This window comes from Culex pipiens, chromosome 2, assembly GCF_016801865.2.
Source record: "Culex pipiens pallens isolate TS chromosome 2, TS_CPP_V2, whole genome shotgun sequence".
In the NCBI taxonomy this organism is placed as follows: Eukaryota; Metazoa; Arthropoda; class Insecta; order Diptera; family Culicidae; genus Culex; species Culex pipiens.
This window is the reverse complement of record NC_068938.1, coordinates 154,742,908-154,770,681: the sequence shown is the minus strand read 5'-3', so window position 1 is coordinate 154,770,681 and position 27,774 is coordinate 154,742,908. Positions and strand designations below refer to the sequence as shown.

The window sequence follows — 27,774 nt, the reverse complement described above, 5'->3', positions numbered from 1 at the left end:
AGGTCAAATAGTTTGAGAAAATTGATTTTTAGGGGAAAAAGGGGCAAAATGGACCTGTTCCCGTGGTCTCCGGTGGATGGGGTCATCACCATTCGATTTATCGGACTTTTTTACGTATAAAACACTATTTTTGAGGTCAAAAAACCTGCGGCCTTTTTCTGTACAGGTCAAATAGTTTGAGAAAATTGATTTTAGGGGAAAAAGGGGCAAAATGGACCTGTTCCCGTGGTCTCCGGTGGATGGGGTCATCACCATTCGATTTATCGGACTTTTTTACGTATAGAACACTATTTTTGAGGTCAAAAACCCTGCGGCCTTTTTCTGTTCAGGTCAAATAGTTTGAGAAAATTGATTTTTAGGGGAAAAAGGGGCAAAATGGACCTGTTCCCGTGGTCTCCGGTGGATGGGGTCATCACCATTCGATTTATCGGACTTTTTTACGTATAGAACACTATTTTTGAGGTCAAAAACCCTGCGGCCTTTTTCTGTTCAGGTCAAATAGTTTGAGAAAATTGATTTTTAGGGGAAAAAGGGGCAAAATGGACCTGTTCCCATGGTCTCCGGTGGATGGGGTCATCACCATTCGATTTATCGGTCTTTTTTACGTATAGAACACTATTTTTGAGGTCAAAAAACCTGCGGCCTTTTTCTGTACAGGTCAAATAGTTTGAGAAAATTGATTTTTAGGGGAAAAAGGGGCAAAATGGACCTGTTCCCGTGGTCTCCGGTGGATGGGGTCATCACCATTCGATTTATCGGACTTTTTTACGTATAGAACACTATTTTTGAGGTCAAAAAACCTGCGGCCTTTTTCTGTACAGGTCAAATAGTTTGAGAAAATTGATTTTTAGGGGAAAAAGGGGCAAAATGGACCTGTTCCCGTGGTCTCCGGTGGATGGGGTCATCACCATTCGATTTATCAGGCTTTTTTACGTAAAGAACACTATTTTTGAAATCAAAAAACCTGCGGCCTTTCTCGTAATCAATTTCATGGGATTAGCACCGGGTTTGGCCCCACTGTGCATTGCTCGTAATTTCAATATTTTAACTTTTTTATTTTTGTCTCGAGTTTGGTCAGAGTTAAGGAACATAAACTTCAAAAAATATTTGCAATTGCCTTAACATTTTCTCACATTTTTTTTCTCAAAATCCTTATGGTGTAATCATATTTTTTTGGGATTAAAACCTCGCAAGTTTTGAGCCTTAGAGAAGTATGGAAAGTCGCTCGTGGTCAAGTGCATCATCCGTCCAATGCTGACCTACGCTGCTGCGGTCTGGGGCAACTGCGCGAAACCGCACCGTAAGCGACTCCAGGTGAAGCAGAACAAACTGCTCAAGATGGTGCACAACTTGGACCCGTGGTACCCGACCGACGATCTACACGAGCTGGCCGGCGTCGACACCATCGACGCAAGCATCGAAAAGGCAACGAGAACCTTCAGGACTTCCTGTGGGATGTCAACGAATCCGCTCATCGAAGCACTCCTCCGTCAACAACTGTGATATTAGTCTTAAACCAAACATAGATCTAGGGTTTTTTCTCAAAATTTATTTTCCCGTAAAGAGCACGCAGCTAGCAACATCTAAACATAGAAACATGTACCCTCCCTGTAAAGGCTAATGAATTGATCTCAGTTGAAAGGTTCTCCAAATCTCTGAATTGCAAATGTAACATCCTGGAGCAGAACTGTTAAATTCTAATAAACACCAATTGAATTGAATTGAATTGAGAAGTATGGACAATAATTTAGCCGCCAAGTTATGATTTTGGTTTTTGGAAAAAATAGAAATTTTAGTCAACTTCAGTTTTCGACTTCAGTTTGTTATGCAAAATCAAATTTGCAATCAAAAAAGATTTTTTGATAAAGCATACCGTTTTCTAACTATATTCATTAAAAGTTTAATTTTAACTTTAGAACTCCCGTTTTTCGTTGAAATATTCCCGTTCAGTTGAAAATTTCGGGATTAAGACTCACATTTTAAATTGGTTTAATGTTGATTTTTTGGCATTTTTGAAATATTAGTCTTGATCATAAAATGTACAAAAATTTTTTTTCGATAGGATCATAAAATTTTATAATGAATTATTTATCAACATTGAAAATTGGACCATCACTTGTTGAGATATCAGCATTAGAAAATGTGTGAATGATTGGATGTGGCTTAAAAAACTCCAAGTGTTTTGTTTCTTTAAATCTTTTATTTTTCTTTCTTTTAATCGACGTATTTCAGCAACGGACCTCTGGTTACTCTTTTAGGCAATATTATTGGAATTTTCCGAACTTTTCGAAAAAAATATTTTCATGAATGGAAATGAAAAAAATAAAAAACGGGAATTTTTTAGTTAAAACTAAACTTCAGGTGGCTATATCTTGAAAACGGTTCACTTTTGAAAACAGAAATCTAAAAAAAAAATCACTAATCACTATTTCTAGTTTTTTTTTTGTCGAAAAAACACATTTAAAAAAAAAATATAACTCGGGTGGCAAATTTGTTGTCTAAACTACTCTATGGCTTAAAAGTTTTTGTCCCTAAATCAAAAATAAAATCATTCGGATTTTGGAAAATAGTTTTTTTTTGTAAAAATAAATTTAAAAATTGGCAAAAAACACCGTTTACCTTTTTTATGAAGAGACCTCATAAATATCTACAACTTTGCCGAAGACACCAAATCAATCAAATTTTTTTTCAAAAGTTACAGATTTTCGTATATTTAAGTACCATTTTTGTATGGACATCTGCCAAAATTGTATGGAGCTTTGTATGGGTGAACCGGCTACACAAAATGGCTTATTTGGCCATAGAGAAGGGTCCGAAAACCAAATCATAAAAAAAATAAAAAAGGTCTAAATCGGAAGTTTTTGTAGAGAATTGTTCATCTGTAAAATGTGTTAGTTTACCTCAATCTGTCAAATTTGTGCAATCTTCATATTTGTTATTCCAAATATTATTAGTAAATTGAGGTACATTTTTTAAATACCTAATGAAATTTCAAGATAAATACTTTTTTCACTTTGTTGAAAGCCTACAAACCTTTATGTTAAACATCTTTCCTTAAATCTCTCGAATAAAGAGCATTCAAATGATTCGAATCAAATATGTTTCCATGCTTTCGTTTCTCTTGAGAGGCTTTGATGTTCGCAATTGCATTCCCATCCCAAGCGAATTCCCGATAAAATCCTTCTCTCGTCGATTGCACTTCGACAACAGAGCAAGTGCATTCGTTTGCAAAATGCAATCTAGTTGAAGGCATCATTCCAGGAGAGCAAAAAAAAAAAAAAAAAGGTGGCGATGATTGTTGATTCAAAGGTAACGTGAGAGTGGTGTGAAACACTAATCGATCTGCGGTCGAAACCATTCCTGAAAACATACTCCGAAAAGCGCTGCAACACTTACCAAAATGAGTGCAAACAGTGGCAGCGGTGCCAGCTGGGCTCCGACGGCAATCGCCACCGCACCGATGGTTCCGGTGGTCAGCATGGCAAAGGCCAAGGCCGCCAGCGGGGAGTTCATCACGACCGGGAAGTGCAGTGCCACCAGGATGCCGCACAGGATCACGGCGGCCACGCCGAGCATCGTCAAGTCAGCCACAATCTATAAATCAACCGACGACTCCGTTGAGTGTTTGTGTTTGTGTGTGTTTTCAATTCCGGGGAGGTTTTTGCTGAAAGTTGGGTTTAGTGGAGTGTTTTTCTTCTCTGGCGGCTAGTTCTATGGAGTGAACGAGAACAGTTCTTCGTCATGGTCGTAAAACCAGAATGGAAGTGTTCGTACATTTTTTTGTTATTGAGGGTAGATGCAGCAGTTCATGGATTCTCTGTGAAACCAATTTTGAACTTGTGACTAAAGTTGAATTTTGAAACAATGAAGAATTAAGAGGTGAATGACAAAAAACGAGTTTGGCATCGAGTTTTAACAAGATGTTTTTGTATTTTAGCAGAAACTCCCTTTGAATAGAAACTGGCACAAAAAAAATAGTAATACGAATCGATGAAACCACAATATCCTCACATTCTTCCAGAGAACTGGAACTCACTTGTCAAGTGGCAACGATAGGAAAAAAGACACTCCACTGGGAAATGGGATTCATGCAAATTGTCCGCGAGCAGAACCGAAGCAATAATTTCATCTTACCGCGGTCTGAAGCTGGCACAGGACGATTGATACCAGACAGCATAGTATCGATATGCCAAGGCCAGAGATGAATAGGGACTTTCGCAGCCGCTGCCGGTACCGGGTGTACAGGTCGTCCAGGTGGGAGTTTTCTGTGGAGCAAAAAAAAAAAAGCGAAAAAAGACATCATTAGATGACATGCTTCAGTTTTGATTGCCATGGGAGACCTGGACCGCAGTGGGGAGAGAGGATTTTAGATTGAATCCGGTCGGATCGGAACGAAACGGAATAATTGAATATAAATAACTATCCCAGGAAGCAATATACTGTCGATGGTGAGGGCAGACCATCATCGTCGGCGTTGACGACGTGAAGATGAAGTTGAAAATTAAATGCTTTTTTGTGTTCTGTTGTCATTCAATTGGAAAATGTCAACAAAATGCTAGTGCGGAAAGAAAATTGAATTTGGTTTAAGGGATTTTGTCTTATTCACTGAGGTAAAATAATCCTTCTCTATACAGCAGTTCCATTTGAAAAGAGCCTAAATCGAAAAAAAATTCTCCGATCGGGCTCAAAATTTTTCTGGGGGTTCCTTGACCAAAATAATTCGACCCGTATTTTTTTGTTTGGCCATTAGGGTGACATACGCCGTGTTAGGGTGGTCTAAAAAATGGCAATTTTCGTCATTTTTCGCAAAAACCTCTTTTTTTCGAAAAATCATATCTCCGCGCCATTTCATCCGATTTTAGCTGTCTTAGAAATCACATCTCCAAAACGTACGGTTCAACATCGCCAATTTTTTAATATGGGTCATTCCACCTGAAGTGTGCAAGAAAAAATGCAAATTTGAAAATTACCATCTCCGATTCTGCTCAAATTTGGCAGAGCTGTTGAGACTATCAAAACATGCAAAAATCCCGAATTTCATCAAAATCGGACCACCCCCTCCATTTTTGTACCCTCCCAAAAAATCGACTCTTTGGCGATTTTTGAGCGAAACCCCTATCTTCAAACGACGATAACTCAGGAACCACAAATCTTAGAGGGTCGGTCTTAGACTCAATTCTGAAGGAAATTGGACGTAGAATCCATTTCCGTGATCAAAATTTAGATTAAAATATGCTTTCTACCTGTATTGCGCAATTGAAAACTTAAAATGGCCGTATCTCAAAACAGCCCTATTTATTTTTTGAATTTGACCTCACCATCGTATTCCCCGTCCGATTTTACATAAGAATCACTTATCGACAGAAAGGAATATGTTTCGTTCCAGAGATATCGAATTTTAAAGTTTTTAGTTTTTGAGATTACCTACATTAGCTTCATTCGCCACATATGCTAGAAGCACTCAGAAGCGCTGTTCAATAACTGCTACCTGGTTATTTATTGAATTAAGATTTCATCCCAAATAATCATTAGCAAATAAGGCAAAAATGTAATGTACACCACTGTAGCAAACTGCTGTATACGGTGAATTTGTGTGCTAGCCCACAGTACAAAGCAAGAACGACACGCAATACAGGGCAGAATGGAATTCCCGCAGAGCTAGCAGGAAATTGTAATTGATCTTGTAACTTAAGAAAAAGTGTACGATACATTATCGTGTTAAAAATTATGAATTAATATGAACAAATTTCTCGTGAAGCATGATTAAGGAGGAGGATTTCTGGAAAGTATAAAAATGGAAAAAGGTAAGAAAATCACAACGATTGATCTGATTTATTATCTAGTTGTGTTATTATTCAGTTGTGCTCATTTTGACACCGTCCGAACAATAATCTTTTTTTTTGTTTGTCAATCATTTCGAAATCTTGGAAGACGATACAGCTGCTATCCACCTGTATCAGAAGTATATGGTATTGCTTTTGAAATTAAATGTACCAGAATTGAAAAAAATAATCAATTATTCTGATGAAACACATTATAAAAATCGTTTTAATATGATCAATCTTTCAAACCCTAAGGCAGAATTTGGGGTTTTTGCTGAATGGCACTATTTCGCTACCGCACTTGGCAAAAGCTCTAGAACCCATGAGAATTATTTCATCTACTACAGCCAGCTCTACATTTGTTCTCGTTTCAAATAAAAGAAATAATTTGAGAAAGTGGGAAGAAATGAGGAATTAGAAAAAATATGAAAATAATAGAATAATGATAAATTTTCGAAAATTGTATTGTAAAAACTCTGTAGCATTTGCAAATAAATATTAAAAGTTCAAATTTTACTTAATATGGTTCAATGACACTGAGATCAGGAAAAATAGTGCATTAAAAATTACCCAATAAATATTCCTTAAACAAAAAATAGATTGTTCAAGGTATTGATTATCTCAAAATCGTATAAAATTGAAAAAATAATTCATCTTACAGAACACCAGGTAGTTATTATTGATCAGCACGACTGAGTGCTTCTAGCAGATGCGGCGAGTGTAGATATTATTATTATAGGTGATTTCAAATACTTAAAACTTTAAAATTCGATATCTCTGGAACGAAAAATATTCCTTTCTGTCGATAAGTGATTCTTATGTAAAATCGGACGGGGAATACGATGGTGAGGTCAAATTTAAAAAATAAATAGGGCTGTTTTGAGATACGGCCATTTAAAGTTTTCAATTGCGCAATACAGGTAGAAAACATGTTTTTATCTAAATTTTGATCACGGAAATGGATTCTACGTCCAATTTCCTTCAGAATTGAGTCTAAGACCGACCCTCTAAGATTTGTGGTCCCTGAGTTATCGTCTTTTGAAGATAGGGGTTTCGCTCAAAAATCGCCAAAAAGTCGATTTTTTGGGAGGGTACAAAAATGGAGGGGGTGGTCCGATTTGGATGAAATTCGGGATTTTTGCATGTTTTGATAGTCTCAACAGCTCTGCCAAATTTGAGCAGAATCGGATATGGTAATTTTCAAATAGTGTTCCGCTTCAGGTGGAATGACCCATATGTTATGTGAAATTTTCCGAGGAATCCGATAAAAATATTTTCAGACATAGGCTCTTTGGTCCAGACACGATCAAAACGCCATTTTAAGTTTTCATGCGACTTTTTCAAATGGTAAGCTAGATTTTTGAAACTTCTTATTATTTTTCCCAAATAGCCAAACTTATCACCTTTCTTTTGCGTTTAAGACAGCTAAAATCGGATGAAATGGCGCGGAGATATGATTTATCAAAAAAAGAGGTTTTTGCGAAAAATGACGAAAATTGCCATTTTTTAGACCACCCTAACACGGCGTAGGTCACCCTAATGGCCAAACAAAAAAAAAATACGGGTCGAATTATTTTGACCAAGGAACCCCCAGAAAAAAATTGAGCCCGATCGGAAAACTTTTTTTCGGTTTAGGCTCTTTTCAAATGGAATCGCTGTATAAATGTGTGTGTGTGTGTTTTTTTAATGCCGGAGACTGTTCCAAAATTGAAGGACGACTGAACGAGGTCAAAATATAATCAGATGAAAAAAAATCATGTCTAGACGAGTAATAACACTGTTTACAAAAAAAAGTTCCAATTTGGGAGTTCAGTTGCTAATGATAGCGTTAATAATTGAATCAAACTGATGATTGTGATCAAATTCCGCTTGATTGTTCTTTGCTACGCACTATTTTAAATCATATTAAAAGCTCATTAGATCTCCAAAAGTTCTGAGAGTGAGTATAAAAGCAAGCAGAAAATTATTCAGAACCATCAGTTTATTCAGCAATCCAGTTTGTACCAATCTACCAAAGCCCACTAAAGCAACCATGAAGATCACCGTCGTCCTCGCTCTAGTGGCTACCGTCGCCTATCTGGCCGTATTCCAACCGGTGACTGCCCAGGATGCAACCGTTGCCGCTGACCCCGCCGTCGTAACCGGGGCCAGTGCTCTGGAAACCTCCAGCAGCTCGTCCAAACCGGACACCACTACCGCTGCCGGAACCAAGAAGCATGGCTCCTCGGAGGAGAACGGATCGGGTTCGCATGAGCGCAAGGGCCATGGCAAACGTGGCCATGGAAAGGGAAAGGGCGAAAAGAAGGAGACCAAGGGCAGCAAGGGGGACATCAACAAGGGGCAGGCCAACAAGGAGAAGGGACATGCCCACAAGGGAAAGGGACAGGGTAAGAACTAAGGTTGTAACAGTGATGATCGGGGAATGAAAATAAATCGGACCCACGCAAAAAATGCGTTTTTTTTTAGCAGTATTTCGAAACATTGCCTCAAATTTTAAATACTTTTTAGTTAATCTGAATGTAAGAAGACAACTTACAATGAAGCTAATTTGAATAAATAACCTTTGTTCTTCAGAAGATATCCTGAAACAAATGGGGGTTTCTCCGAAAACTCAATTAAATTTTCAAAAATAATCGAATTTTCCGAATTTTGCATAGAAAAAAAAATGTTTTAAAATCGTTGCCTTTTTTGTTACAAAATTAAATGTACATATTGAATCAGCACTAGGGTGACAATAAAAAAATCGACATCAAGGGTACCCTCTCATTCGATCCCTTAGGCAAAAATAAGTACCTATTTGTGCCAATATTGAGCCAAATCGGTAAAGGTTTATATGGGGAAAATCTCAAAAATATATGCAGAGAAACATCGTTTCAGTATTTTTTTTTGCAAGGTGGCGCGCGTCTCACCCCAAAATTGTCCAAGTGTGAGATTCTTAATTTAGTTTTCTACAACTTTGTCGAAGGGTGCAAAACGATCCAAATTGATCCTTATTTTTTGGTGATTTTTCTTAGTAAAAAGTATTTTCTTATATACTTCCTATAAACCCTTTATATACTTTTAAGTATGAGTAATTCTCTGAGATTTCGGTCATTCGATTTTTTTTGTATTTTTTAATCCGACTGAAACTTTTTTGGTGCCTTCGGTATGCCCAAAGAAGCCATTTTGCATTATTAGTTTGTCCATATAATTTTCCATATCAAAAACAAAAATCAAACCATCCATATTAACGACCCCTGGGTCTTTTGTGGACACTATTGCAAGTTTCTGCTCGAACCTAGGAGACCGAGGGCTTGAATGGGGAGAGCACCCAAAACCTCTTTCTACTCCAAGGAACCTTCCACCCCAGTGTTTGAACTGACGACCTTCGGATTGCGAGTCCAACCGCCGCCAGCGTTTCCACCGGAGTAGGCTTGGTTTGGTGTGTTGTTTGTACTTATGGCATGGAGACGACTCCTACACCTGGAATGACTTTTACTTCTTCATCCGATACTTCCTCATCCGATGGAAGGTTGCAGCAGATGGGAATCGAACCCAGAATCATCCGCTTACAAAGCGGACAGCGTAACCATTCGGCCACGCACTGCCATTTTCCATATACAGTATGTAAAAAAAGTATTTACACCCCTTGGGCACAATGCACATTTTGTGCTGAAACATGTAAACAATTTAAAGTTTGACAGAAACCTAGTACTAAGTTTTGTTCAGAAACTCATGCTGAAGATTTTGCTTCAAAAAGCTCATGAAAAGATTACTTCTATGAAAAGTTATGTAACAAATACTATCATAAAAATCATAAAAGGTGCAAAAAAAGTTTGTACACCTTTCGAAAAATTATTATAAATAAAGTTATACAAACATACATACAAATAACTTTATTTATGTTAATTTTTCAAAGGTGTACAAACTTTTTTTGCACCTTTTTTGATTTTTGTAATAGTATTTGTTATATAACATTTTATAGAAATAATCTTTTCATGAGCTTTTTATAGCAAAATGTTCGGCATGAGTTTCTGAACATAACGTAGTACTAGGTTTCAGTCAAACTTTAAATTTTTTCATCACGAAATGTGTATTGTGCCCAAGGGGTGTAAATATTTTTCTTAACATACTGTAAATGTGGCAGCTGTCCATACAAAAATGATGTATGAAAATTCAAAAATCTGTATCTTTTGAAGGAATTTTTTGATCGATTTGGTGTCTTCGGCAAAGTTGTAGGTATGGATATGGACTACACTGAAAAAAAAAGATAATCAGTAAAAAAATTGGTAGCTTTTGATTTCAGTTTTTGTCACTAAAACTTGACTATTTTTATTTTTTTTCTGATACGTTTTAGAGGACATCAAATGCCAACTTTTCAGAAATTTCCAGAATGGGCAAAAAATCTTTGAACGAGTTATAATTTTTCGAATCAATACAACTTTTTTTTAAATCGAAATATTGGTCGCAAAAAAAATTTCGATTTCATTTTTTGATGTAAAATCGAATTTGCAATCAAAAAGTACTCTAGTGAATTTTTGATAAAGTGCACCGTTTTTAAGTTATAGACATTTTTAGGTAACTTTTTTGAAAATAGTCACAGTTTTTCATTTTTTTAAGTATTGCAAAAACATTTTTTGGAAAGCTGAGAAAATTCCCTATATTTTCCTTTTTAACTTTGTGGATACGATCTTTAGTTGCTGAGATATTGCCATGCAAAGGTTTAAAAACAAGAAAATTGATGTTTTGAATGTTAAATGTTAAATAAATTTTTCATTTTCACATATCATTATTGTATGGACAGCTGCCAAATTTGTGTGAATAATTATATGAATGAACTATTGATGCAAAATGGCATCTTTGGGCATACCGAAAGCACCAAAAAAGTTTTAGCCTGATTAAAAAACACAAAAAATATAATTTAAGAAAAAATACCGATTCCGTAGAGAACTGCTTATATATAAGCCAATTTCTTTTCGTCGCATTGCTAATAACTCATCAGGATCAACTCGGACCTTCTTGCACCCTTCGTCAAAGTTTTAGGAAATTGAATTTCCTACAAGAATCTCATACTTGGAAAATTTAGAGAGAGACCTACTTCACCTGTTGCCAAAGTTTTGAAGCGGTGTACATTTTCGCGATTTTCCCCATATAAACTTTAACGATAAACAGCGACCCCTTAACCTTGACCGATTTGCCTCAAAATTGGGAAAATTTCTTATTAGTCAAGCCAGAGGGTAACTCTTAAGGTTTTCCAAAATTTTTATTTTTATTTTCTCCCTAATCAGCACGCAGAGAGGTATTTTTTTCATTCAGGTATTTTTTTATTTTCAGAATACGTTTGCAGATTTAAGAGTTTGGTCATATTCTAAAGAGTTGAGATAAAAAAATTGTGACCTGTTTTTTTGTGGTTTTAACCTCAAAAACTTGTTGTGCGCCATATAATTTGATTATGATTATACAGAGCGTCCATTTTTTCACACCAATTTTTCGTTTAATGAATCTCGGAATCGTGATCAAGGACACTGTAAAAAAAATATGTGTAAAATCGCATGAAAAAGCATGCACATCACTTTTGTGAGTAAAAGCATGTAGTATTGCATAAGAAAACGTGTACACAGAAAGCATGTACGCAAGAAAAAAAAAGGTTTCGAACACCCCAAAAAACATCAATCTGGTGAGGTTCATCTCCAGATTACCAAGTCTGCGGCCCAACCCTCTTGGCCGCTGAGAAATTGTCTGGATCAACACCGATGTTTTTCGTGTACACGTTTTCTCATGCAATATTGAAGTTATTACATGCTTTTCCTTACAAAGCACTATGGGGTTTCAGGCGGCCATAAATCGAAAAACCGACATACTCTAATTATTTTTTTGGTATTTTTTTTTCGAAAATAAACATTCTAACTAAGAAAAATCCGGAGTTTGAAAGTTGTAGGTTCAAAATTCACTGAATTGCAGACCTTCAAAGGCGAAAATGGTAAGAAAAAACATGTTTTTTGACAAAAAAATGATTATTTTTCATAGTTGTACTGTGTAGCTGTTTATGTATTTTTTCTGCATCATTATATATATTCAGAAAGGTAATTGATTAAACTTTTCAATAATATTTTACAAAACACACTTTTACAGGCTAAAAAAATAATAAAAATCAAAAAAGATGGATTTTTATTCAAAATTTAGTTTTTTTCGACTTTGTTAATGGAGTACTTTTTTTGTGTGCATTTGTGCGATCTGAAAATTTTGCAGCTTAAAATTTGAACCATGTCCTAACTTGTCTCCAAATTTCAAAGTGCACTTATGTGCACTTTTTGAGTTATGCCATTTTGAACATTTTGATTCATGCAAGGAAATTAATGATTTCGCGTATACGCTTGGTTAAAATCACATTATTTACCTGCGGAGGCAGAAATGACGTACCTGCTATGTATGTTTTGAAATTGATTTGATATTCATGACTTTGTTGGTACTTAGGTACGTTTAATAAAATTAGAAATTCCTATTCTAAGTATTTTACAGAAACGATTCGTCGAATATTCGTATCAGTTCGTTGTTGTGTTCTTTTGAAAGTATGGATAATAATACCGTAGTGTCCCTGTACGATATAACGAAGCACTATTCTGAAAACATGAGAACTGCTTTCGAGTATATTTGTAAAAATTACAACATTGCAGAACCATCACATGATCAACTCAGGGAAAAACCACAGAGGAAAAACTACGCACGTTGTTCTGTAGCTTCAAAACGAGGTATACAAAAGCCCATAGAAGAAGTTCACATTTTAAGTAATCTAACGACAATCGGTTACATAGTGATTTTGATTTAGAAGAATTTATCGTGGAAAACGTGAATTTTGCAAGTGGATCAACCAAAAACGTGGACGAGAATCCATACAATGTTCCATAAAATAAACCGTCTAAAATTCTAAAACACCGCAAAAATCAAATTTTAATTGGAGGGGGAGGGGGAGGGGGGGGGGGTGTCTTCAAAGAGAGGTGGATTTTAACTCAAGAAAAAGGGAAGGGAGATTGAACGTAAATCAGAAACTTTAACATAGCATAAACCGCCATTCCGTGCATCAAATAGACAGAGCAAGAATATTAAAATTCACCACTTTAATGCATGTGGCCTCAAATATATGAAAAAATCGAAAATTAAATTTTTTTTTGGAAAAATATCAAATTTCATTTGTTTTCATTATACTAAGTACAAACAACACAAAAAAGTCACAAAAAAGCAAAAAAATATTTTTGGCCGCTCGCTTATATGGAAATACCCTATAGTGCAAAGGTGCATGCGATTTTACCATCGGATTTTTTGCTGTAGATCCAAATTACTCTATAAAGCTTTATTACACGGTAACCGAAGAGAGGTCAACTGTGTCCAATTTTCTCGTAAGTTAACGGAAAATGGCCCGTTTATATTTGTAACTGTGGGTGAGTATTTTTCTGCCGCTCACACGAAATCGGAAAAGTTGAAACTCTCTAGACTAAGGGGATTTTTTTTTAAATATTTGAAAGCTTAACACGTAGCTTATGTGCGCGAATAAGGGCAGTGCGCATGGACTAACAATCCAAAGGTCGTCAGTGCTCGGGTAGATTTCAAATGCACGCACTCCCCGAAGGAGGGGTCAAGTTGGTTAACCTAAAAGTTGGCATTAAATGACATCGCAAAGTTAAATCGACACCTGCCAATCGCAGGATGTCCGAAAAAGTTACCCTTAACTACACAACAAAAAGAAACTCCCAAAAAAGTTCTCGTGAACCCAGCAGCGAAAGTTTTTTTCTTCTCGAATTTATCACATTAATTCAACCTTCATCTCTTTTCCATCACAAGTCACGTTTTGGGAGAAAAAAAAATCTAATATGCGTGTCTGTTTTAGAATTTCAGCTTCTTGATCTTTAAAGCACATCTGAATCTTTCCTTCGGCATAAATACAATCTGATTTTTCCAAGTCAAGCAAAAGTGTAAAAATATGCTGAAAAGCAACAATTGCTCATTCGCACTCCAACGCGCCTACGAAGCCCCCTAAGTCTGAAAAAGTATTCCAAAGTCAAGTCTCAAAGTATTCAATGATTAACTTGTTCCACCTGAATCGCTCACCACTTGGCGCTCTCAGGTGGGGTGGATTAAACTTTTCCATTCGGTTTTCATCGCACGGGGCTGGCTTCACCCCAGGTTATGTAGGGTTATTTTTTGATGGTATCGTCGTTTGAAGGAATGAGGAAAAATAAGTGGCTTCAAGTAACGAGAAAAAGAAGTCAGTTCAATCTGCCAAGTTCAGTTTAAGAGTTTTTTAAGGCTAGAATCATGTGCTCATCACTTTATGTATTTGTTATTTCTTATCAGAAAATACTCTGAACCTTTATTACGACTTTCTTACTGTTTTGTGAAATCAAACATCACATCTTTTTTGACATGTGTTTATTTTGTCTAACATTCATATTTTATTTTATTTCTTATGCTCTTTGAGAAAATATTTAAAGAAAAATCAATCATCAAACTATGTCATAATGCTAAGTATGTCTAAGATTAAAATTTGTACGATTCGAAACTCAACTCCGTCATATTTTGGCCCACTTCCAAAATTGGCTATTTACGGCCTCACTGCTAATAATTTCTCCGACCCAGCTTGACGTCGCGTTTAATTTACCGACACTTTACTGACGAGATATTTTCTTCCACCAACTTCTCAGCCAACTTAAGCCAAGTCAAGGGCAAAAAACCCCACAAAAATTCGCAATTCGCCCGTACCTTTTCGGTTGACACTTATGTACCCGTTAAAGTAACCGTTAATTAGGAACGAAATTGATTTAACGCTGGCACCGGTCCCAACTTTCCCACCGAAACTCGACTACAAATTTTCCATTTCCAGCCACGAGTAAAGAGAAATGGGTGGTGTTGGTGTGACCGAGTGGCACGGTTCGTTACGATTGGAGTAAATTCAATTTCCAGCAAGAAGGGTCCCAGTTCCCAGATGTATTCCTCAGTGTCGCCAACTTTGTGCGCTGATTGCAACTGAGAGTTGGATAAATCAATCATAAAAATCTGAGCGAAAGTTAGCGTCACTGCCTTTGGGGAGGGAAAAGTTACGCTTTTGATATTGGATCCTGTTCCTGGTACGTCTGAGTGGCGGTTGTTTATTTATTATGTACGTAGGAAATATGCTAAACACGGATGTTTTGAAATTATCAAGCAAGTAAAAATGGATATGAGGGTGGATCAAATTTGACTGCTTCTCTTTTATTGCAGGGCCAAATTGTATGTGTGTTCTAAGCTTTAATCTAAGCTTTGAGCTCGGTTGGTCGAAAACTCGTGCAGCCCAAGTAAAATACATTTTCGAAAGATGTTATATGGAAAATGTCGCTTTTCAGTAAGGTTTTTGTGAGATACATTTAGCATGTATTATTTGTATGAGCTTTAAACAGACCTTAGAAGATTAAAAGTATGGCAGCAACGGAAAAAGTAGTAAAACTATTTTTTGGAACAGATTTATCTTTGTTTCCATTATGTTTGTTATAGGGGAAATATGCCCTTTCTAATCAAACACCTATCTTCGTTAAATGGAGAGTTTGATGCTCGATAATAGCTCCAAAAATACTATTTAGGCTATAAACCTATCAGCAACAACACCGCCTCAAGTAATGCCAACATTAGAAGCACACTGGAATTAGATGCTGTTCCCCTATACCTGCATTTCTATCACGTAACTATTTTGTTGGAAATTCCGTGGCCTCCCATGTGGAAAATTATTAATTTAAAAAAAAATATGGCGCGTGGACAATTGCAAAGTTTCCCCCGCCCTGAAGAATTCAAGCAAAACAATGTAAATGGGTCAATGTGGATTTGTATTGTCAATGTGAATTTGTCATACATCCAATTTAAATGTTGTCAAAGACAAACTTATGGGAAATTTGACGAGCTTTCCGGTAAAAATATTTACGAGACTGAAAAATCAAGTCTGTCATATAGAAATTGCCAAAAACCATCAAAAAACCTATTTTTTCTACATTTTTATTTTTAAAACCGCTGTAACTTCACAAGGATCGGACTTAGGACAATGGTCAATATGGAGACTTTTATGTAAAATTGTCTGGAGAATCGATTCCCGTATTCGGTTTTTGAAAATTTTTACGTTTAGAGCACTTTTCGAAAAAAACAGTTTCAGTAAATGATTTTTGTATTTTTTTAGGTGAGTTGCTCCATCCTGCATTTTTCGTGAGTCTTTTTGTAACATCTTAGGCTATCTTCACAAAAATTTTGAACGAAAAAAAATCGTGTGCTCCCCCTCAAATTTGACTTTTAAACTTAAAAATCAAAAAATCTCATAAAAGTTGGGTGTTTTTTTCTTTCAGTGTATTTTTATCGAAAAGCCCGTCAAATTTCCTACAAGTTTGTCTTTGACCACTTTTTGATACGATGCAACGGCTTCGAGATACAGAAATATTTAAATTCCGAATTACAAAAATATTTAAAACACTTACGCCCTTCTCAAATGTCATTATCGAGTGGAACTGGCTCCATATACACAAAAATGGCTTATATAAGCGTAGGATAACATGTCTACAAAGTTTCATTGAAATTGGAGAGGGTCGAGAAAAAAGTACCTGAAAAATTCCTGTTTTGGGCTGGAATTGCTCTCCCCTTTTACACGGAGTTCACATACACTACCAATTGTTTGTTTTGATAGTGTGATAGTACGCCGTGCAAAAAGTGACAGTTCGTCACTTTTTAGTTTGACTTTTTCAAAAAAAAAAAAAACAGATTTTTTTTGCAAAATCGAACAAAATTTTAAATAAATCTTGTGATGGGTTACAGATTTTTTTAAGGGTCAGAAAATGTCACAAAAGTTCATTTTTTTTGCATTGAAAATCAAGCCAGCCCCCGGTGGTTGGTCAAAGTCAACGTGAAAAACAGTACAGTCATCCTACATATTCGGAACGGTTTCCAGATCGGCCAATGTTCAAAAAATCATAGCAAATCGATAATTGAACTTAATGATTCGCTTTTGCCTTCATTTGAAAGCTTTTCTTGCGATTTTTCGAATGCTGTATCGAACGTCTGCAAATTTTAACTTTTATATGAAGTTTTTGAAGAATTACTTTGACCCTTGAAATCGACAAATTCGGAACACTTTTTTCTTACGAATGTAAACAAACTTTGGATTTCTCCAGGAGTACATATTTATTACCAAATAATGACTTCACATACTGAAACCAATGAAACTCAAGCTAAGTGATGTTTTATACATGGTTTGATAACTTTTTTTTGTGAAAATATCAGTTAAATTCAGGTGTTCCACAATTGTGGGAGGCACAATAACATCCCACAATTATGAAACAGGCCATTTGGAGGCAGTGTTTTGCTGCTCTGGACAAAATAGTCTTGGAATGAAGTTTTTTGTTCAAAAAAACTACTTTTACTAGTGAAATAGCAAGATAATGTCCAAATGAAGGTTCTAAAAATAGTAAGGTCGACAGAAAAGCTACTTTTTGCATGCTATTGACAAATTATCATAAAAGTGTTCCAAATATGTGGGATGACTGTAATTTATGATTGTAAATTTGGGTTTTCATCTTAAAAATATATTTAAAAAAATTTAATAAACATATTTTCAATGTCTGTTTTTTTTCTTCAAAATTCACCTATTTAAAAAAAAATTATAGCTCCAGTACCATATTTTGCCGATCCTGAGATCTTGCGCATCAAAACGCCTTATTTAATTCTCTCAACTATATTTATATATTTTGATCCGAAAAATACGTATTTTTTTGGTATTCACTTTTAGTTATAGAAAGTATAGATAAAAAGAGGAAGCATTTTTTCAGTAGTCATGAATTCATTTTTCATCATTCAACTTTGTCAAAGACGCAAAAGATATCAGAAATTTTCATCTCAAGATACATATTTCAAATATCGTGCCTTTTTTGAAAGACCAGCCCTTAATTCGTATGATCCGACCCGTATGATATAGAAATATTGCAGCCAATTAAAAAACAAATTTAAAATAATCGAAAAAATTAAAAACTTTAGAGAATTTTTATTTTGCAATCTCACTGAAATGAAATTTTAAAATTCGTTTAATCAAATAATTGTGTTATTGTCAGTAAATTCAATTACACAACTCGACATTTTGTAAAGGTGATGTCAGTAAACATTTATGTTTCATGAAGGCTTAAAAGATTTGGGCTCAATGATCATTCTAAAGTTGACAGATTTGATTTTTTGGTGAATTTCCTGCAAGTAAGAAAAATTGTAAATTCGAAATAACCTAAACTTGTTTGAAATATTCATCGGTTTTCCGAGGCAAGAAGTTCTCGTGGTTGTTTTTCCACTCCAGAATAGCTGCGATGGTGATTCGCGTAGTCAGAGGAAAGGCACACATTTCCACGGCCCATTAAAGGTGACGTCTTGAAGAATGGAAATTTGGAATTCTCGGGAAAAGTGCCTGCCAATGACAGCGATGAGTGATGAGGTATTATTTATTCATTCGCTTTGGTTTGTTTTCAACCCATGGCACAAGGTCGTCGGGTGCGTTTGAGGAACGAATCTGGCAGAACGTTCAAAATCAGCTGATTAAATGTTGTTAAGATGGAGGTAAACAACAAGATGTCTGTTTTGGTTTAAAATGTAAGCAAGATTTGGATAAGCAAAATACGACGGAGAGATTAAGTAAAACCTAATCATATTTTGTCAATAGTTTGGAGACGCACTATCGTTTGTTAAAAAACAATTTATTCGAAAATGATATTCCGTCATCTAGGGCGAATCGGGACTATAGTCTAAATTAGGACAGCAGTGTTTAGAGCATTTAATGGTTTTAAATTTGGAAATGCATGTACACATTTTGTTGGTTTTAGCCGAAACCAACCAGAAAAATCATAATATTGTGCTCCTACATGGTTAAAACTGCTGTCCCAATGTGTCTCGATTCGCCCCAGCATACGGTTACCTACTTGTTCGCAGCATCAGCTGGATTCAAAGTCCTACTAATCAACTTTAGTTCAACATCTGACGTGACATGTCTTCGACATCGTTCAGATCTCCGAGTCAACCAAACAGCTACTCTGTACACACACCTCTCTGTTGGTAGGATTCTGCGGTGATGTCGCAGCTAAACTGTTGACACAAACCATCATCCTGGTGCCGAAAGGAACTGCTCGTCAGGTTGAATCTGATTGACAAGTTAGTCATGTGAACGCGAGGAGAGTTTGCTGTCTGTTGTTTTCCTCTTCTGTCTGGTGTATTTACACATGGACCAACTTTGCCAGCGAGTTTGTATTTGGCAACAAAAGTATAGCAGCTCGTTACGCACCGGTTGCGACTTGCGACATTCTTCTCGAGAATATTGACATCTCTCGCTGCGAACTCTTCCTCGAAAGTATGTAACGTTCTCATCTCGAGCGTTGTCAAGATTCACTCCAAGCGTAACACATATTGCTTCCACAACTTGTCAGTTCAACATTGTGTTACGGGCTTTTTCGGCTATTGTGCAGAGTTTTCTGGTGTACCAGGATGGTGAATGGATGATACTTTTTATTATGAGTTCTCACCTTACAGTAGAAAAAGAATGTTTGAAAGCGTGATGTTTTTACGTACAAAATTTAGTCAAATTTTCATGTAATTTTACATTTTTTAGTTTTCAAAGTTACACTACACATTGAATCTACTAACATTAAAAGTTAAAAATGACACTGAAATTCTTCACTGTGCACGTAATGGATCAGCCCCGGGAAAAACGACAGATTGCGTGACATACGAGGAAGAGCGTGTGTCAACTTTGTGCCAGTGCTGTTGAGCCATTCGTTTCCATTCGTTTTGTATTCTATTTTGACTATAGACATTTAGAATCCTGGTGCAGTGTGTTTTCTAAAGCCAACAGTTGTTACAAGAGTTTTTTGTTATTCTCCCATATTTTTTTTCAATTCGTGAGCATTGAAATGTGAAATTCCTTTTTTACGATGTGTGGTGAAAATCAGCATATTTCGAAAAATAAAAAGTGATACGAGGCATAATTTAAATCGTCTTTAGTTCGCTTAAACCAAGAAATATCTTAATGGGTTTTTGGGAACACTGTGTAACCTCTAGACCGCGTACAAAATCAATAAGTTGTTTACTAATTATTCATCGCTTATTTGCCATGAAAAAAACCATCTCTCCTCCGTTTCCCAAAACAAGAGATAACATCGCCCAAAACAACAACAACAACTACAACAACAAAATTAACCTGCTATTATGTCCTCCATTTCGGCAGCGGCATCGTCTTCATCTTCATTAATCTCCAGATCCAATTTATCCAGCTTCATGGTTGTTTACGGTACTACTTAGCGCCTTCACCGGTGAAACACTTCAACGCAAACGCTTTCTCTTCTTCTTCTTCTTTTTCTTCCCTTGCTGGACTACGGTCACTTTTACTATCTGGGCACTAGGCCAGCACTGTAGGCAGCATTAGCATTATAATGTAAGGTATACGTAGCGGTATCTCTGTGGTTTTTCCGTACACACACACACTAGGCCATTTGGTTCTTACTTCTTGTTAAGCATGGACGACGGTCTACCGGCTGGCTGGTGGGACAGAATTTATCGATGAACACCTTGACAACATACTGAAGCACACTGGCCCGGTGAACAGTAGCAAGAGCACTTGGCAGACGAGAAGACCAGGGAAAAACTGCAAGCTCACACCCTCACCCACCCAGCATCGTGTTGAGGTGTCCTGTCCTGTCCCCGGAATGACGGCGCGTCGGTTAGGTCGCCAAGACCGGAGAGCTAGAAATAGCCACTTCGTGCAGGCCGTTGTACACGACACAGCAGCTAGGGTGGTTCACGGTTGTTAGTAAGGACATGATTTACAGTTTTGCTATTTCAGTTTTTTTTAAATCGTAAGATGTTTTCCCCAACATTTTTTGTACGTTTTGGTTAAAACTTTAAAATGTGTACATTGATTTACAATTTTGAAGCATTATAAAAAATGTTTTATAAAAAAGTTGTTTTGACTCTCTCACTTGAAGGTTTGAAACTATGTTTTACGGCTTGGGAACGTGGACCTAAAAACAATATGTTTCATTTGATTTTAAAGAAAAATTTGGGTCGTTTATCAACAAAATTTAAAAAATATACATTAAGGTGAAACGGGATGCCCGCTCTTGGGCAACTTCTCTCTAATATAAATCATTTTCTGAACTCGAAAAAATGCTCACTATAGTCCTATTTAGCGTGTGCAAAAAATCAAAACTCCTCAAATTACATCATTTTACTTAAAGGAAGAAGTGGTATGTCTATTTGTGGGACGAAAGTTTTTGTTTGAGCTCCTTTCAACACAATTCAATTTCAATTCGAAAGAATGCTTCCCATATTAATATTTATCGATTGCAACAGACAAAACTGGTTTCGGTTACGGCGTTTTCCTTCAAATTGCTTGCAAAAACTCAAGTCGTGGTGTCAAAATGGCGCTGCATTCCCGTTTCACCTGAACAGTATGCGCCAACTTTTTTTTATTTAATTGAAGTAGAAAAATCAGTGGTAAAAAAACAAAAACGTGCTTTGCTACAAATAATAAACCATTGAACTGTAAAAACAACGGTACATAAACATATTGACGAAAAACACATAAAATGGGTTGAATAGAGCAAAACGGTCCCGTGCTGTGATTTGCCTTCAATGAAAATATCACAAATCGATTTCTCGTGATTTTCTACATAAAATCACACACTTTAAAACTGTAAGAAATACGTCATTTCAAGATATTAAAGTTAAACTCTTAAAAAGGGTAAATGGGGCAAAATGGGTCTTTGCTAATATTTCTAGCAAAACAATGCAAAAGGGCCGTTGTGAGTTTGTAAACAAAGAGTGTATCCCTTTCATACCAGATGTAAACATCCTCTAACGTGAGCAAGATGCACTCTTTGTTTACAAACCCACAACGGCCCTTTTGCATTGTTTTGCTAGATTTGCCGCAATTTTTTTTTTTTTTTTTTTTTTTTTTTTTTTTTTTTTTTTTGAAAGTGTCATCAATCGATTTCTCGTGATGTTTTACATAAAATATATACTATTGAACTGTAAAAATAACGGCAATTAAAGATATTGACCAAAAAAAAACGAATAAAATGGGTTAATTGGGGTAAATAGGTCCTTATTGTCATTTGCCGCAAATGAAAATGTCACAAATCGATTCCTCGTGATTTTCTACTTTAAAATTATAGGAAACTACACCAATTCAAGGCATAAAAAACACATAAAAAGGGTAAATTTGGCAAAATGGGCCCTTACATGGCCTTGCCGTCGTTTGTCGCCATTGAGAGTGTCGCCAATTGATTTTTAATGATTTTTTACATAAAATAAGATACAAACAAACTACGGCAGCTTAAGATATACGGGAGAAAAAAGACCCAAATAAAGCTTAATTGCCCACTTCCCGTAATTTTTTGCTAATAAGAGTATCACCAATAGATTCTTCGTATTTTTTACATTAAAAATGATACTTTTGATCGGTTGAAACTGAAGGCATCAAAATATCCATTATTTCACCCGTTTTTGTCCTCGGTGGGTCGGGGCAAGATTTTCCGATTTCGTGTTAGTTGGCGGAGATTTAACCATTATATAATGCTTATTTATGCATTTGGATTCATATGAAGACTTTTTTAATCTTTTGCTCATTGAAAATTTGGGACCAATATTTCCATAACTCAGCCCAACAAAAACTTAATGTTTTTGTGGTTGGCTGTCTCAAACAGAGCTGAAAATGTCAGGGGTCATGACGCGAAAATCGGCGACGCATACACGAATTTTTCAGATCCATTCACCGAACCGCAAAACCGTGACATAAACAAACCCGACTCAGTCGTGAGTGCCCTAGCTCACTGAGCAGCTACAATGCGAGGCAGTAGTCGACCAACGCTCATTCGACGTTGCACGCACACACATAGAGAAACAAGTTTTTACACAAAAAGTTGGTATGTATGCGTGGAAATGTTATTTTGAATATAAGTTATGATTGTTTTATGTGTTTTGCACAATCTAGCTACAATTCAATTGTTTAAAAATAGTCAAAATAGTGTTTAGAGCGGATTTTACGAGTCAGTCATACGACACGAATTGAGTGAGTGTAGCTCATTTTTTCACGTCTCTCATTCTCCAGCAGCCGACCGGCACGAGTCAGGCGGCAGTGGTTGAACGGACACAGTAGGCTTACAGTCACATGCTAGCAGTGAACTGACAATTTGGTTTGCTTCATGTGTACGCTGGGTTGGAAACATTTTGCAGGCCTGGTCTCAAACATGCGGTTTCAAATATATTTTTGCTGTTTTTTTAATCGTATTTAACAGGGCTGCGGAGTCGGGTCATATTTCAAGCGACTCCGACTCCGACTCCGGCCTTCTGAGTTAAGCCGATTCCGACTCCGACTCCGGCTTTCCACAAATTGTTGACTTCGGCTCCGACTCCGACTCCGGCCTACCAACTCTAGCTGACTCCGACTCCAGCTTTCCAAAATTTTTTGACTCCAGCTCCGACTCCGACACCTAATCTGTATTTTAAATATAAAAAAAAAACGCATTTTCAGCACAACAATTTTTTTTGTTGTTTGAAAATTGTAACATTTTATTTAACTACTTTAAATTTACCTTAATTTTTTTAAGTTAATAAGCTAGCTACACTAATTTTTAATTGTTTTTATTCAGCAAGTTTTCCTTTACTGAAAATTACAGTAGTGCACATTTCAGTAAATTTAACTGAATTCAGTAATAAGAAATCGGTGTGCAGTAACTACCAAAATGCACTGATTTTGAAATAAACAATTTTCAAAGTAACTATTTTTTAAAAGCTCTTTTGAATTTATTTGAGAAGACGTACATGGACATTGTGTGATCCCGCCCAGTACACACTTTAAACATACAAATCATTCTAATATTTGAAAAATAAATTAAATTATATCAATTATATCACCCCGATTTAAGGTATTTAAAAAAATAAGACTTGTTCAACGATATTATTTAAGGATCAACACTTAAAGAGTTTTGTAGAGAAATTGTAAACATTGGGGTAATCGATATATCAAATAAATTCAATGACTCGTTGATGCAAAATTGCATATGCGAGACATCAGAGCGCCGGTTTAACTGTATTTCAAAATAAATTGCAACTTATTTTCGATATTTTTTGTCAGCTTGAAATGTTTTCAGCACGACGCTTTGATTTGTTTTTAATTACATACAAAATGAGCATGTTGCATTCCAAGTAGAAGATTGATAAAACATAAATATTTTTTTTATATACTGATAGTGAGCTTTCCAATCACAATAAAAATGCTTAAGAAACATCATGATATCTGATAAATATCGTGAACCAAAAAATAAATTAAACAAAAAAATGTCAACGCAGTGCACGCAATTTAATTATTAAATGAAAAAAATAAAAAAGGAGTCAACCTGAACTATAACAAATATTGAACAATAAATAAGTGCGTAAATTATAATAAATTTTTTGAAACTCCGACTCCAGCTCCGACTCCGGGTCTATCAGAAATGCACGACTCCGGCTCCGACTCCGACTCCAGCTCATACAATTTAGCCGAATCCGACTCCGACTCCGACTCCGACTTCGACTCCAGGTCCCCAAAATGACCCGACTTCACCGACTCCGGCTCCGACTCCACAGCCCTGGAATTTAATTTGTTTTAAGAAAAACGTGCATGAAAAATATTAAATTTTCATGACAATTTTTTTAAACGATCGAACTCTATTTGTCGTAAAAAAAATCCCGGTACAGAATGTACAAATTGATTTGATATTTCTTTTTCAAATAAGTGCCACAAACTAAATGTTTCCATTGATTCTCAGAACTTTCTGAACAAATATGCAACAAAAAAATCGATAAAAATTATAAAATTACAACGCAAAATTTCGGTAATTAAACCTATTTTTTTTATTTAAATCCTAAAATTATAAAAAAAATACCAAAAAATATTAAAAATGCATGTTATGTTCTTTTGTACACTTGCAAACCATCCTAACGCACCAAACAACACACCCCCTCTAGTTATATGCACTTAGTTTTCACACACAAACCCACACACCCTGACTAGGTTGTTGTTGTTATGGATTACTACTCTACGATGCCTTTGCTTGTTCACCACCCGATGGTGTTGTTAGAATTACGGCATCGGCTACGTAACACAGACGGGCAGGACAGGCTGCCCTGTTACTGATAAACATATGCATGCACTCAGGACACACACACACACCGACCGGGGGACAAGGGACATGAAAGTTTTTCCTGCAACGCACTTCGAACAAACACTTGCACACTTTGTTCTGTAGTTCCGTTCGGACTGTATTATCGGATCGACTTCTAATGATTCACTTATATCCATTTTGGTTGGCAAGAACACTGAAGTCAGTGCCAGGAGTAGGAGAAGGTCGATTTGCATAACAGGAATATTGTCCCTCATCGGGTCCGCAGTAAAATCACAGTGTTACAGTGTAAATGGGCTGTTGTTATTCGTACAGAATTATTGCGTCCGGTTGCGGGATGTTTACATTGTAACAAACACGCGGTTTTATTAAATGGAAACTGCGTTTTGATGCAAAACATCAGCGTCATTTCAGTGGAATTATTTATAGGTGTCGCAGCGATATGTTCGACGAACGTATGTGCGTTGACGATGCTGTCGGATGGACTGTTTTCCCCGCTTTCGGCATAACATTAACATATCAATTACATGCATTATTTAAGACAAACATGCTCGGAAATTCATTACGCGCCCGGAGCAAACTTTATGACATGGAGTATTGGCTGTCAATGATGGTAAACGTTTAATGTAAATTTGGAGCTGCGATAAATTTTCTGATTTTGATTTAAATGTAACATTAAGGGGACACAGCGACCAAGGAAGTTGTTGTCTCTTTATTCTAAAATAGTTGAACTTACGGACTCATTCCGGAAACAATTTGATTATAAAAATTGACAAATTTTGTGGAAAATGTTAAAAGAAATAGAAGCTTAGGGTATAGATGAAAAAATACATCGATCTTTCCCATAGTTTTGAAGATACTGCAAAAGCTCTGGTTGATGTGCTTATTCATATTTTTGTAAGGCCGTTGCAAATATTTTTAAAGTTTTTTATTGACACATACGATTGGTGAACAGAAAACATATTTTTTCATATTTTGTTCAATAAAACTAGACGTGCAAACAACTAAAACTATTTAAATTGCAAACATTTCAGATCTTGCAACCCTGCTCCAAGTTATGACCACTTAAGTTATATTCCTGTACTTTACAGAAGCCGGATCTCAGTTATCTGTATACGAGCTATGTCTGGATCCATAATCCGTCCCATCGTTAGTTAGGTAATCAAAAGACCTTCCCAACGAGTCCAAAACATTGATGTTCTGGCAACTCTGGCATCTTAAGCATTTGTTTAGGTAATCGACCTTTCATTCTAAGCCATTCTAAGAGTTTGAGGATCTTTTTAACAGGAGTGAGGAAGCCTATAGTTTATTTAGTTTTTATTAGGATCATCTGAAAATATTGTAAAAATAAACAATATTTTATAGGCACCACCCATGCAATCAATCCAAAACTTTTCAATAAAAGTTTTTCCACAACAAGTTTATTCTTCCGTGAATAAAACTTGTCTGATTTATTTCCCCCGATACCAATCACACTTCAAGCTGTTTATTCCAGCTCACTTCATCAAAAGTGTCATCTCACGACATAGCCGAGAGCCGTCTGCTGAGCTTTCCCGAGAGGTGCTGACATCCAGCTAATGATTGTGCCATTGGCACCTTCCCACCACAACCCGCGCTCACCAAGTTGGGGGTGGAGCAATGAAAAGATCCAATTAAGGTGACAGAAAAACGACACGGAAACGAAACAAGTGGAAATCAATTGAATTCCTGCTGCTCGCTCGCTCACTTCTGCCTGACTTGACTGGAGACTGTCACTCCTAGAGCGCGCTCGGAGCAGTCTCTATCTGGTCGGTGTTGTGAACTTTTGTCAAAATTGCCAGTTTCTTGGAGCAAGTGTCGTTGTTGGTGGGGACGCCCTTCAGTCAAGGAGGTATCAGACTATGATAAACAAACAAACTTGTTTTTTTATGGTTTGGCAGTTTGCCTGTTTGTTTGCCTGCCTGCATCTACAGAAACGTCAGTCTGCATACATTTTTCTTTGTCTACGAGTTTCTCAAACAGTCAATCACGAAAAAGTGTGAGTTGTTTTTTTTTGTCATAGTCTAATATCTACTATAGAGCTTTCCTCAAAGTTGTCAAATGTTTGACTCAAACGATAGAGCTTTCCTCAAAGTTGTCAAATGTTTGACTCAAACGGATTATTTGAGCTTTTGTAACATTTTTTTTATTGCCAAAAATCAACAAGGCATTAGTCAAGAGAGCATTACAATTACGAATTGCTAGCATAAGCAGCCATTAAGAAGCGTTCCACAAGGAGAAGAGGTTCAAAGTTTGCCGGATTCCCAGAGGCAAAGGATGAGCTATCTTCAACTGGTGCCAAGTGACGATTCCTGACTGTTGCTGGTTGTTATGTCACTTCGATCTATTGTCACCGTCAACGGCGAGACGTCGTGATGTTTATCGACGAACCGGGAAAATTGCCGATAATTGCCTGGCTATCAACGTTCCGAACATCCACAAGCGATAGCAGTGAGGCAAGCGATGTTTGGAAGTTGTGATACAATAATTAGCCAACCTGACAGTGGTTTTTTGGATTGGACGTTGGACGTCAACTGGATTAACAGGGGACGTGTGTTGTCTGGAATTCTTCAATTTGGACGACATTGTCCCACTTGGAATTAGATACTTCCAAAGGACTTCAAGCTTCTACTTTCAATTGTTTTCCTGAATTTGACATCTTTATTTCCACAGTCTATTTATACCTCAAAGTGTCATTTCACTTGAGTTCTGCAGTGCATTCTTGATTGACCCAATGACTCACAGAGCACTAAATGGAGAATAAT

At 36.4% G+C, this 27,774-nt stretch overlaps 1 protein-coding gene across 2 annotated transcripts in view; it reads right to left on the bottom strand.

Annotated features, from left to right (window-relative positions):
* The window catches only part of LOC120425270 (adenylate cyclase type 2), a 126,755-nt gene that overhangs the window by 55,151 nt on the left and 43,830 nt on the right, over positions 1-27,774 (bottom strand). The window contains exons 1-3 of one of the 2 annotated variants that reach the window (XM_039589716.2): positions 20,029-20,652; positions 4,135-4,265; positions 3,397-3,594 (exon numbers count right to left, since the gene is read on the bottom strand). In XM_039589716.2, coding sequence (XP_039445650.1) covers positions 3,397-3,594; positions 4,135-4,265; positions 20,029-20,107 — 408 coding nt within the window. In that variant the 5' untranslated portion in view covers positions 20,108-20,652. Of the gene's footprint in view, positions 1-3,396; positions 3,595-4,134; positions 4,266-20,028; positions 20,653-27,774 lie in introns of those variants that run through there. The other variant, XM_052707252.1, reaches the window with a different exon arrangement.